Here is a 12564-nt window from a genome sequence, read left to right on the forward strand (position 1 = left end):
AGGTTATTCTGCCGTCCTAAGACTGGTGACTTGGTGGTTAGCTGCGTAAAAGCGCGGTTAACGACACCGCCCCGACCGCGGAGATTTTTCAAGGTGAAGCAAGCCCCCGATTGATAGATGTATATATATATATATATATAGCATTCCGATCACATGCCGATGACAATGCAAATTAATGTATACTCCGTTTAGTCCGTCCGTGACACGATGTCAGTGATATCACCACAGTATTTTAATATATATAGTCACCATAGCCACAGTCGTACATAATATATTAATATATATATATATATGGATCTCTTTCAGTACCGTCGTACCACCGCATCTATAGACGTCGTCACTGCACTCGAAGACACGCTGACCGTCGGTTGTGAGTACCCGTAACATCACATATCGTACGATATTTGTCGGCTGCTGTATCGGTCGCCGTATTATGTTTATGCGTCCCCGAATGCGTTCAGCCGTTCGTCAGCCTCCGTCTGTGTTGCGACGCGTAAACTACGTACACCGGCACGTTTTTATTTTGATGTGCTTCCGCGTGTGCGGAATCTTATCGTTGTTGTCCGCCTGCCAACTTTTGTACTGTTTGTCATTACATTTGTGGCTGTGTACGTGCATTGCAGTACAATCTCACTCTAACAACCGTTTTCTATATGACGTTTCGCGTAATAGCGGCGTATTAGCACCGTTGTCCACTCCGGTACCGCTAGCCACAGGTGCGTATACGGGGGGAGGGGGATCTCCCCCAGAGATTATTTCGAGTAACGAGGAAAAAATTGTTTTATTGTGACACAATTTGTATTGCTAAATTTTGTAAACTACCTCCCCCCTAAATGTTTTTTTTGTGTACGCGCCTGCCGCTACCCACTGTATCGCCGTCGGGCCACGTGATTATAATAGGCGGATCGCGGATGCCGTACGTTTGGCCGCCGAGGGTCTTATACGCATCAATAACCGAGCCCGCGACACCCGCGAACTCGTCACACCACGGGGTGCCGGAAAATGTGCGTGGGTGTCTTATCGTCAGACTCCATTCCTCCTCTTTTTCGTATTTCCAATCCTTGAATCACTGTCATGGCATGACTTTAGGTGAGGAACACAATTGTATATACACGTACGTCGTCGGTTCGTCAACTACTGTTATTTATTAATTATAACAGTGAGTGGTGAGTCAGTGAATTCGATTTCATTTATGTTGGTTGATTTGTAGACTGCAGCCATTTCATAAATTCTCTTGTATAGTGTTTGAAATCTGGACTCTAAATTGTAAGTGAACTAAATTCGGGTTTTGTCCGATGCTGTACATTCCAAACGACGAGTACAACTTTTTTATTACTAGCCAGCTAATGTGTTCCTAATTCTTATCAACTAGAATTAGGAATTAATGCCCTTTTTATTTTTTATAAACAAAAGAACTAGTATTGTTTTAAAAAATTTTAAATAAATTACAACAGTAGAAACTAACAATGACGCAAAGCTATAAGATGCCTAAGTCATAAAATTTAAGTAATATGGTATTGTAGTCACGGAGATTAAAATACATTTCAGACAGTACACCCCTAACTCGACATATGTTGTATAAAAATGATCTATAAAAAAGTTGTTTTGAAAAAATTAGCACTTGAATGAACTTGACTTAAATACAAGATACTCTAAACGAGCTATGAACTAAGATGTGAATACGTCTACTCCTGATCCTAATCATAAAAAAAAAAATAAGTAACTCATAGTTTATTCACAATTTTCAATAATAGGTACATCAATAGTACTTTGAAAGTAATGTGATAACTTATAGTACATTTTGTTTTAATTTAGACATATTTTTTAAGATTATCCATTATTCTTTAATTCTCGAATTTTACTGTGTACAGTGTAGTGTACACTATTATATCGAATACATGTATCATGTCTTATTTTCATTTATATCAATATTCGGCAGTTTGCTAAGAGAATATGATATTTTGCGCTTACGAATGGTGCAAATGAGTAGTATTTTTAATATTCGTGGTGGGATATTAGAGTCATTAGAGGTATGACACATTTTCGTTTATGTACAACTGCATTCTTTTGGTGAACAATTACATTACAATGTAATCTGGACAATATTAAATATTGCAGTAATGTACCTATTTTGTCTATACTGTGCGCCGGACAATGCGAAATGTTTACGCGTATATTGAAAGCAATATACTATAAAGAGTATAAAGTGTAAAATAATTTTAAATAAAAAATATAATATGAAGACGAATAATAGTTATTAGGTATTTATTGTCAACCTACTTCGATGAGTTCCCACGAATAATGATTTTGAATCGTGACAAATTAAGAGTAGCTATAAGTCTGTAACATCGTTGTATTTTTCGTTTCAATATTTAATTCCGTGCAAATTTAAACTTCAAACGCCTTTAAAAAGAAGTACTTATACCTTCGACAGTGTTGTTTTCTTAAATAAATAAAATAAACAGCAGAAACGTAATAAAAGTAAAATAAATCGAAAGCATTTTATTAATTATTATAGTGTAAAAATGACGGTTCGCTGCGAAAGAATGTCGCTAGCGCGTTTAATCCGTGCGTTACGAACGACTAGCGGACACGATGGCGTAAGATGTTCTGACAATGATGAATACACGAGTGAAGCGTTACGGAAATGGGGAACATCAGCGACGTGACTAGGCCAACGAAATTCCAAGGCGTGAAAGAGCTGGTGGTCAACGGACAGCCATGCCGCGCGGGTCCTGTTTAATATGATTATCACCCCGTCAGACATCACGTCTATATCCGGTCTCGCGCCAGCACCGTACCCGGAAACTGGCGGGGGTCGGCACTGCTGACATATTTTCTATTCCAAGATACTCACCCCATACAGTCTCCGCCATCATCACAGTGATCACTAACCGGGCCGCGTTATCCCGTCGTGGTTATTATTACACTTGATTTTTCTCAGTGGTGGTTACAGATCTGCATTCGCACGCAAATCATTGAAGTATCACGATCCATTCAACGCATACATTATTCGATCCATCCCAACTAACAACGATATCACTGCGGCACCACACACGTGATACGTCTCCATGTAAATCGACATTTTCTCACCGCCTTTTCACAGATGATGATATTTTTCTACGTCGCCGATCTTCCATTATTCATCAAATTCCGTTTTTATCCTTAACTTTATATTGATAAGATATTAAATATTAGGCGTATTCTACATTCATCAACACCGGTTAGCAGGCAGACGCATACAGTAATGACGAGACGCGTTAAAACAAATGGATTTGTCAAAATTGAATACATAGATTAGTTTTTCTTAACTTTTAAATTAAAAAATATGTAAAACGTACGGCATTGGATTAATATTGATTTAGCTGTCAATTTATCTGAGAATTGGCGTTTTGAAATAACAATTAAATTTTAGTTTTTAATTAAGTTTAAAATCATTGTAGCTTAAAAATATTAGTTTATTAATGTATAATTTTTAAGATGACATTGCTGTACCAAGTCATAATTTTTCTACAAGACTTAAATCTAAGTCAAATGTCATTGTTCCAAAAATTAAAAGTGTTTGGGCAATTACAAGTTTTTACAATTTTGTTGTGATCATGATTTAAATGTACATAATTCCAAAAAATGTTCAAAGTATAAAAACTATATTAATACTTTATTTTCTCATTTAATTGTTCAAATAAGTTAATCTGTTATAATTATTCTTACAGTTAAAATTTGTTTCTAACCACATAATATTATCTATAGAACTCTCTCCTCTAACACAGACATCGGCTTTTGAGGAGATCCGTCAATTTTAAAATTAAGCTTATGCTAATTAATATTACTATATTGTATTGTCTATTGGTGGAAATTAACTTATTATATTATTATTATTTAATTATAAAACTGGTTACCTATTAGAAGTTTTAACTTTTCAAAATAATGAGTAGATTTTTACATGGATCACCTCGAATAATGTTAAATGTTTATAGCACATTGATCACATGCTAGTAGATACCCAAAACATTTTAACATTAAAACTGATATTCTAAGTATAAGTTTTTTTACTATTAACAAGCTTATAGCTTCATAGTTACTTAGCAAGCAACATTTTAAGTTTTTTACTAATAATATGTCCTTGTAAATCCTAAATAACTTCCTTGCTAACATTTTAATAATAAATTGAACAATTCTGACACAACATAAGCTATACCCAAACTGATCAATTTATACTTAAAATAAACTTTTATCCTTGTTAAATAAAATTAATAAAATTAAAAGCTGAATACAGACATGATTTCATTTTTTGTCTACCAAGTACTTGATAATTTGGTTGTTGATTTGTAAACCAATTTGTCAATTACTTCGATTTTTTTTCAAACAATACACAACTATTAATCATCAATATATGATGTATTCAAAAAATATCACAACTTTAAATCAATGTTGTTGATACATAATGTATAATTAAAAAATTTGAGTTTTATTCTTAAAATTGTATTTATTATATTATATTTATATATGTATATATTGAAATATAAACATATATATAATTACATTTCATTTCTAGAATTAAACCTAAACAAGAAAGATAATTGAAACAAGAGCCAAACAGCCAACATAAATGAGTGCTGAAAAAATTGATAAAAAATAAAAATTATTCACTTCAATAAGACTATCGACTAAAGTACAGAAAAAGGTTTACTAAAAGTTCCCGTGCGTACATAAACATCTGAAGACATACTTGGCTCTATTCAAAAAAAAAATAATTAAAAAACAAAAAAAATCATACCACAAAAAATTTACAAATATTAATTGAACGTCAATCACTTATGTTCGTTAGGAAAAAAAACAATTTAATAAAATAAAATGAAATTTATATAATATAATATATATATAGGTAAAATAAAAAATGACCACTTTGATACAATAATATTTTCAATTTTATATTGCTGTTGTGCCGTAAAAATACATTAGTGTACTTAATAGTATAATATTTATATTAAAATAATATTATCTTATTCACAATAGTAATTTACATCCTATATATGTATATTATATATATTATAATAAATATAAATATATATCATAAAAATGATACGTTTAATATAAATATCATTTTTAACGCTATAAAAGAAATGTATAGAAGTTTAAATGTAATAAGAACAGTATTTTAAAAATTAAATATTCTAATAATGATAGTAGACGGCATATATTTTTGTTTAATAAATCACGCATTTTATTGTTCATATTAATACCTATAAAATATATACTTCATTTATACCTAATTAGAAATAATTCACATGTCTAGTGTCTATAGAACAATTTAAACTGAATTGAAAAAGGAGGTTAGAAGTTTAGTCGTATGTTTAAAAAAAATATATACGTATACCTACGACCAATTTGATTGCTTCTCTACAAACCACTCTAAGTACTATATTTATATGTATAGTAGATATATAGATATTTAAAATGACAAAATTCATAATTTTTTTTATTGAACGCATGCAAAATATTTAGAATTTTTTTCATCCGCACAACTTTAATTACATTTCTCTTCACAAAAACAAAAATATAAATTTGAATTTTCATTGAAATAAATAATAATATTAATAATATATCTGAGTCAACATTATATTAAACAAAATATCTATTATATTTTAAATAGTTTTTTTTTTCTTTTTTTTTTTGTTACAAAAAAAGATAAGTAAATATTAGTGTGAATTACAAATTATTTAAATTAATCGGACAGATTAAATCCAATACAAAATAACTGCGATAGGAAGTTTGCCAATATTGGCAATACATATAATGGTAACATAATCAGTATGTAATGTTTTTTTTCTTTACGTGAAGTGTTTGAGAACTATATTTATTACATGGGATGAAATTCAATTGCCCAGAATTAAGTCAATGCCTATCACCAGGATAGGCTAGTTAAAAAAAAAGTGTAGTTACTAAATTAAAATAAACTTGTACCAAAATCATGATAATAACTATCAGAATAAATTTAAGTATTAAATATCTTGCTTAACATTAAACTTATTAAACACTAAAGTATTTTAGCATTTTGATTCGTATCTTACGGGCTTGAGGACTCTTTTTTTTCCTCTGTTACTGCAGGCTTATCAGATTCATCAGTTGATTCCTTTGTCTATAAATGCATTATATATATTATAATTTATGAATATTTATCATTCAATTAAATATAGTGTTGTTCTATACCTCTTCGACTTTCTTCTCTTCTTCAGCTGATGAATTTCCATTTTCAATTTTATCTTCGGTTTTTGAATCTACTTCTTCTTCTGTGGAACTTCCACCCTTATCAGCCTTAGAGTCTACATCATTATCAGCAATACCATTTTCTTCAGCCGATACTACTTCTTCACTCTCTTCTTTCGTGACTGCCTTTGGCCTTCCTCGTTTGCCTAAAAAGGAATTTTTTATTTAAAAATTATAATACGCAACCTGTTTAATCAAAATATATTTTAGGTTTAAACCATATTTATCATAAATTATTATTTATTACCTTTAACGGCTGGTGTTTTTTTCTCTTTTTTTGCTGGAGGTTCATTTTTTAATTTCGATGCTGCAGTTGAACCTCGTGTAGAGGATCTGGTCGTTCTCCTTCCATCAACATCATCAGTATTATTCAATCCCTAAACACAAAGTATTTAAACATAAGAAAGGTATAATATACTCTTAAATTATGCATTTAATGAGATGTTTTTAAGTTAACAAAGTTAACTATAAAAAATAATGTTTTTAAACCTTGGTAATCAGTTCAGCTTCAGCATAGGTTGCATTTATAGCACTAGTACGAGATCCTGTATTTCTCTTACGTCCACGCTTCTCACCTTCCTAAATTAATAAAAATAAATAAATAAATAAAACCAAGATAAAGTTAATAATTTATTGGTATATTGTATATTAATAATTATAGTATCAATAACCAAATCATTCTTTTACAATTACATCAATAAGGCAATAAGAATGTTACATGATTATTACAAAACTAAGTATTAGGTAGATACATAAAATTATCACTAATAAGCAATATATTGTAATAGAAAATATTCATTGTTTATTAATATACTTTAAGCAATGAATTATATGTATTTATATTCCATAGGCCAGCGATACCCAAACTGTGCTCTGTAGAGCTCTTGGTGCTCCACAATGGCTTATCTAGGGTTCCGTTCGTAATATTTCAATACATTTACACAGAACACAGACAAATTAAAATTAATGTTAAATATTTTTTGGAGGCTCATTGAGAAATTTCTATTTAAAAAAAAGCTTTGAGGCTAAGAAAATTTGGGAACCGCTGCCATAACCAACTTAGTATTACGCGCGATATTAGATTTTATTTATGACTTAATGAACTTAAATATATATTTTTAAATAATTAATAAATATACATGAGTACCAATTGAAATGTACTAAACAAAGCTTATAAAATATATTTAACCGTTAAACATAATAATCCATAACCTGAAAACGTATACAAAATCAGTTTGAACATTTCTTAAACACCAAAAATCATTCTAAAAAAATAGTAATTTTTTAACATTTACATTTACATTTCTAAGTTCTACTATTTATATCTGAAAATTTATCTATCAAGTTACCATTTGTTTTAAAATTGAATAATAACCCTATTAAAAACAAACAATTCACAGTGGTTTAAATGAATTATGATGTCCTCCGTTTTTATATATATTATTAAGCATTAGACTAATATCGTGTTGAGGTTATATAATGATCTCGATTCTTTAACATTAAGCACTTGAAAAAGGTTGTCTAATAAATAATAGAGCACACTATTACGAAGGGTAGTTAAAAACTCATACTACGTACATATTAGAAGTTATAGCATACCTAATAAAACGGATAAGAAAAGTAAAAAATTGTAAAAATTAAGTCAAACGAGGGATAACATTCGAGATAAAAAAAAACACGTTTTTGGCGGGACCCATATTAAATGGGCGCGAACGAGCGGCGCCGCCAACGACGCACAGTGGTGCACCACGTACAATAATAATCGGGTAACGTATTATTAAATACGCTTATTTTGCCAGTGGCCCGTCACCATGGGCGGCCGGTCGGAACCGACGCGCGCGTTTTTTATTACCAGTGAAAAAGACGGCGGCAGAGTCGAGGTGAACGGATCTAGCGGCGGCGGCGGGTACACATGCGCGTGCGTGAGCGCTCGCGCGCAAACAAGATCGCACCGCCGTCCGATCACCGCTGTGACAGCAAAAAATATTTGCACACGATTTGCTAGGCACGCCGTCAGACGATCATCTTGCCGGCGGCCTGGCTGGAGTCACGCGAGCTACGGGACAAGTTTTTACACCCCGCCGACGATAATGGCGGCGAAATAACAAACGGCTGTCGATTGTGATAGGGGTGGGAGGGGGTGAGGTAAACGGTTTTTATCGGACGGCGGTGGCGGCGTAACGCTCGATCTAGTCTACAGGGGTTAATGCACGGGGGGACGAGGGGGGGTGATTGGCATTTTCGCGCGTCTCGTCGGGACGGCGGAAAAATCGCGCAATAATGGCGCGCGCGCGCGCGCCAGCCGTTTGGCGGCAAAAAAAGATTGTCCGAGTGGAATACGCGCAGTAGACTTTACCTGAACTGAAGGTACGTTGTTCTCGGCAGCCACTTCGGACATCGCGGCGGTAATTGTGACGACGCTGGTTGAGTTACGATATCGTGATCGTCGTCTCCGGTCTGGTGGCGCGCTTCGTTAGACGCACCTCTACGGCGATTGTTTACGGTAGGTCGACTGACACCGGGACGCGGACCGGCGATAAATTCGTTGACGTTTAAAAAACAAAAACTGTAACGTGCGACGTACGTGGATGTGCTGAACGCGGACGGACAGTTACGACTTACGAGTGGCCAGTGAGACAGGCTGCGGCTGCAGTTGTTTGTTTATACGAGACGACACGAGTGTGTTGAGTTTTGTAACGAATAATAATGCGGTGGCGGTGGCGACGGCGAACGACATCGACGTCAGCCGACGGGCCACGAGCGTGGACGACCGGGACGCTGCGGTTCATACCGTGAGATGGCGCTTCGGTCCCCCTCCGGTGTCAACGATACGACTACCGCCATAAATAATAATAATAATATTATTGCTCCAAGGGGCAGGGGCCAGGGGGCCTGCATTTGAACCTTTTATAGTTTATACCTATAATACAAACCTATCTATTATTGTGGTCCGGGACTTGCGTGCTGCATCGGATGTGGTATAACATAACAACTGCAGAATACAATTGATAATGTTTTTAAGTTCAGAGAATTATATTATAAAATATTAAAACTGTCTTGGAGGCATCGTTTTTTGAAGGCATATTATGAAAGTGCTTATTTAAATGATTTATTGGGCTTTAAGCTTCAAAAAATGAATTAATCACCATAATTGGTTTCGAATATTTTAAATATAATTCGTGTGAAAACATTCAAACGTCTAATAAAATATAAATATTATTCCTTTATCATATCATCCAACTATAACTATTATTTCGCAGTTTATTGTAGTTAAGAGGCCGTTCAAGTTAATGTTGATGTATAAATCATGTTTATACGACTAACGAGCGCTGAAAAAAATGGGAAGTACAGTATATTTTTACGGTCGAATTTCGCTACCAGAACGACCTCTTAATATCAAAAATTCTAAGCATAGTAATATCAATTAAATGTTTAAATTTAACTTTTTTACTTCATTATAATGAATAGAGACCAGATTCCCACGCAAATGCATCTTTTAATGGTGTTTTAAATCCTATAGAAACAATCTACAAATCCAAATCAAAAGATGCTGTAGATTGATTTACAGGAAGGTTAATTTTGCACAAAATTGCATGTTATTGATTTATTATTTTTTATAAAAATGTACTAACTAGTACTTTCGTACAAATATTTTTGCTCCATAGTCTATCATAACATCTATCATCTATATCTACTTTATTATTGTTATATTATGTTGTTGTATGAAGTATTGGACTTGTATATTTTATAACCTAATAATATAATTATATACACATACACATCGATATAATTCGGCATAATTGAAAAAATGTTACTATTAAAATTGTCGATTACATATACTCATACAATTTTACAGTCTATCCGTAGCAGCCGTATAGTTAACTCGAGTTTGCACAATATTAAAACATATATTTCTATATTAGGTGACAAACTGACAAAAGATATAATTGTACAGAAAAAAAACTTGGAGATGGACATTATAATTAGTGTATTTTAATCAAATATTGTAAATCAATTTATTATTACCTATTTTATTTAAATTAAATTAAATTTTTTATTATAATACTAAATAGGTAATGCAAACTAATAAATAATAATATTATAGAAAATTAAATAGAAATAAAAATAAAATTTGAAGTGCTTATAATGAAAAATGTGTTACATAATTCCTAATAAAAATTGATTTTGTACATTTCAGCATTTTAATTGCACGTTTTTTAGGAATTATAGCTGGACAAAAATCTGGTCTTCATTCATGAATATATATTTAAATTTAATATAATTTTAAGTTACCAGTGAAATATCTTTATCACTTATTACTTAGTATAGTAATTAGATTGCTAGGTTGTGTGGTATAATCTATAAAGAATAGTTTCATGGTATATTACATCTACAATTACAGACTATAAATACAGTTAGATGAAGAATGTCTATTCTCAGTCCACCATCGAATTCAAAATCAATTTAAGAAACATCTATACACTATAAAGCGGGAATGACAAATCTACGACACGCGTGCCAAAGTTGACACGTTAGTCAAATTTCAACGGCACATGAAAAATGGAAATTATTAAACATTATTCTATTTATAAATTTTTGGTTGTAACTGTTATAAGAAATTCAAAGAAACAAATTATATACATTTAAAAAAATATAATTACAAAAAGAAGTGTACCTAGCTACTGCCTAGTTTTGTTAAAGTTTAACAAAATCTTAAGAAAATTGAACGATTAAAATATAACTTAAATCTAAAAACATTTCAAAGTTAATAATAATTATTAACTTAATATCATTATTATATGTTTTATAATAAATTATGATAGAATTTGGGAATATAGCTTTGTGTGTGACAAAACCATAAAGCCCCGAAGTTTACAGTAATACACAGACATACGAAATTTGCACACGAAGTAAATAATAATTGTATCTATTATATGCAATAGATCAAAATACTTCAAATAACTTTCTCGGCATGACTAAACAATTTTTAATATAATAAATTATTAAAAAACGAAAACTCTAGATAGTTTAAGTTCTCTTTTATTTCTATTTATAATGAATGTGTGACTAATGTAATTATTTCATATTAAGTAATAATATAGTGAGCTATTGGCTGCATACTAGTTACGTCCCAAAAATATAGAGGAAAAAATACATAATCCTAATTGTGGCCTGAGTTTTTTTGCGTCATAACCAAATTGTGGCCTGATTAATTTTTGTCCACATCTTAATATTATTATCATTCCCCGTTCGATGATAACGACAGTCAGCAGTCATTATACACAAATATATTAGAAATACTATCAAACAGTTAAAAGAAAACCAAATTGACAAGCTTGAATATATAAAAATTATATCACATACATTTTTTTCAATGCCATAATATTAATTAAAAATATCTTATACAGTTATACATATAGCTGTCTACAGTTTACATAGTGATGTATAATTTTAAATAGAATCAAAATAATATTTTTAACTTAAAAACTATCACATAAGTGTTTAGTGTTTACTATATAATTAATTTAAAAAATAACAAAATTTTTAACCAACTAATTGATGCTGAGTCCTAAAACTGTAAGAAAAATGGGAAGGAAAATGAAGTTAAGATTATATAATTTTATATTTCCAAAATGTTTAATTAATAAAACCTGGGACACAATTGGTATGTACTCTCAAAAAACGTAGACCATAATTCGGGAGACGTTTTTACCGCGGGACGCAACTATAACTGCCACCCGGGCAAATCGTTGAAATTTATCATTAATCGAAGGAATGGTTTGTCAATAACTAGAAGAAAATATTCTAAATATAATTTTTTTTCTGCGTTTTTAGGCCCGATCCTTCAGTATATAATTATTGTTTCGTAAATTTTTTCTTAGAGTACCTACTTATTTTTTTTTAACTCAATTAATATTTTATCTTTACACAATTCTTTGGCGTTAGGTATATAGTCTGAAACTCCTTATTCCTAAAATCTTCGAGAAACATTTTTATGCTTCTCATATAAAGTCATAAATTCAATACTCAATTCTACATATATTTTTACGCGCCCAACGCTGTAGACTATATTACCAAATTATATAACTACACGATCACGACAAGCTCTAGAAGAATAAACGATCGATAATGTAGCAGCAGCCATGCAGGCTAGAAATAAACTGTAAGACCAATGGTAACCAACAATCATTACTGATTAATAATCATTGATCAGATAACTGTAAATTAGTTAATCGTTGGGCCGATGGGCAATATATATATTTGTCATAATAACATAATATGTACAATATGTCAATA

The 12564-nt window shown here is 31.6% G+C and overlaps 1 protein-coding gene across 1 annotated transcript; it reads right to left on the bottom strand.

Moving 5' to 3' along the window:
• Window positions 1-5181: 5181 nt before the first annotated feature.
• LOC113551732 (nucleolin 2-like) lies at window positions 5182-8973 on the bottom strand. Its single transcript, XM_026954159.1, has 5 exons — window positions 8624-8973; window positions 6757-6846; window positions 6515-6644; window positions 6211-6413; window positions 5182-6139 (listed from the first exon to the last, which is right to left on the bottom strand). Exons 1-5 carry the CDS (start codon window positions 8663-8665, stop codon window positions 6068-6070), a joined length of 537 nt encoding a protein of 178 aa, XP_026809960.1. The 5' UTR covers window positions 8666-8973; the 3' UTR covers window positions 5182-6067.
• Between the last annotated feature and the right edge of the window lie 3591 nt (window positions 8974-12564).

The sequence above is a fragment of the Rhopalosiphum maidis genome, chromosome 2 (assembly GCF_003676215.2).
Source record: "Rhopalosiphum maidis isolate BTI-1 chromosome 2, ASM367621v3, whole genome shotgun sequence".
Classification (NCBI taxonomy): Eukaryota; Metazoa; Arthropoda; class Insecta; order Hemiptera; family Aphididae; genus Rhopalosiphum; species Rhopalosiphum maidis.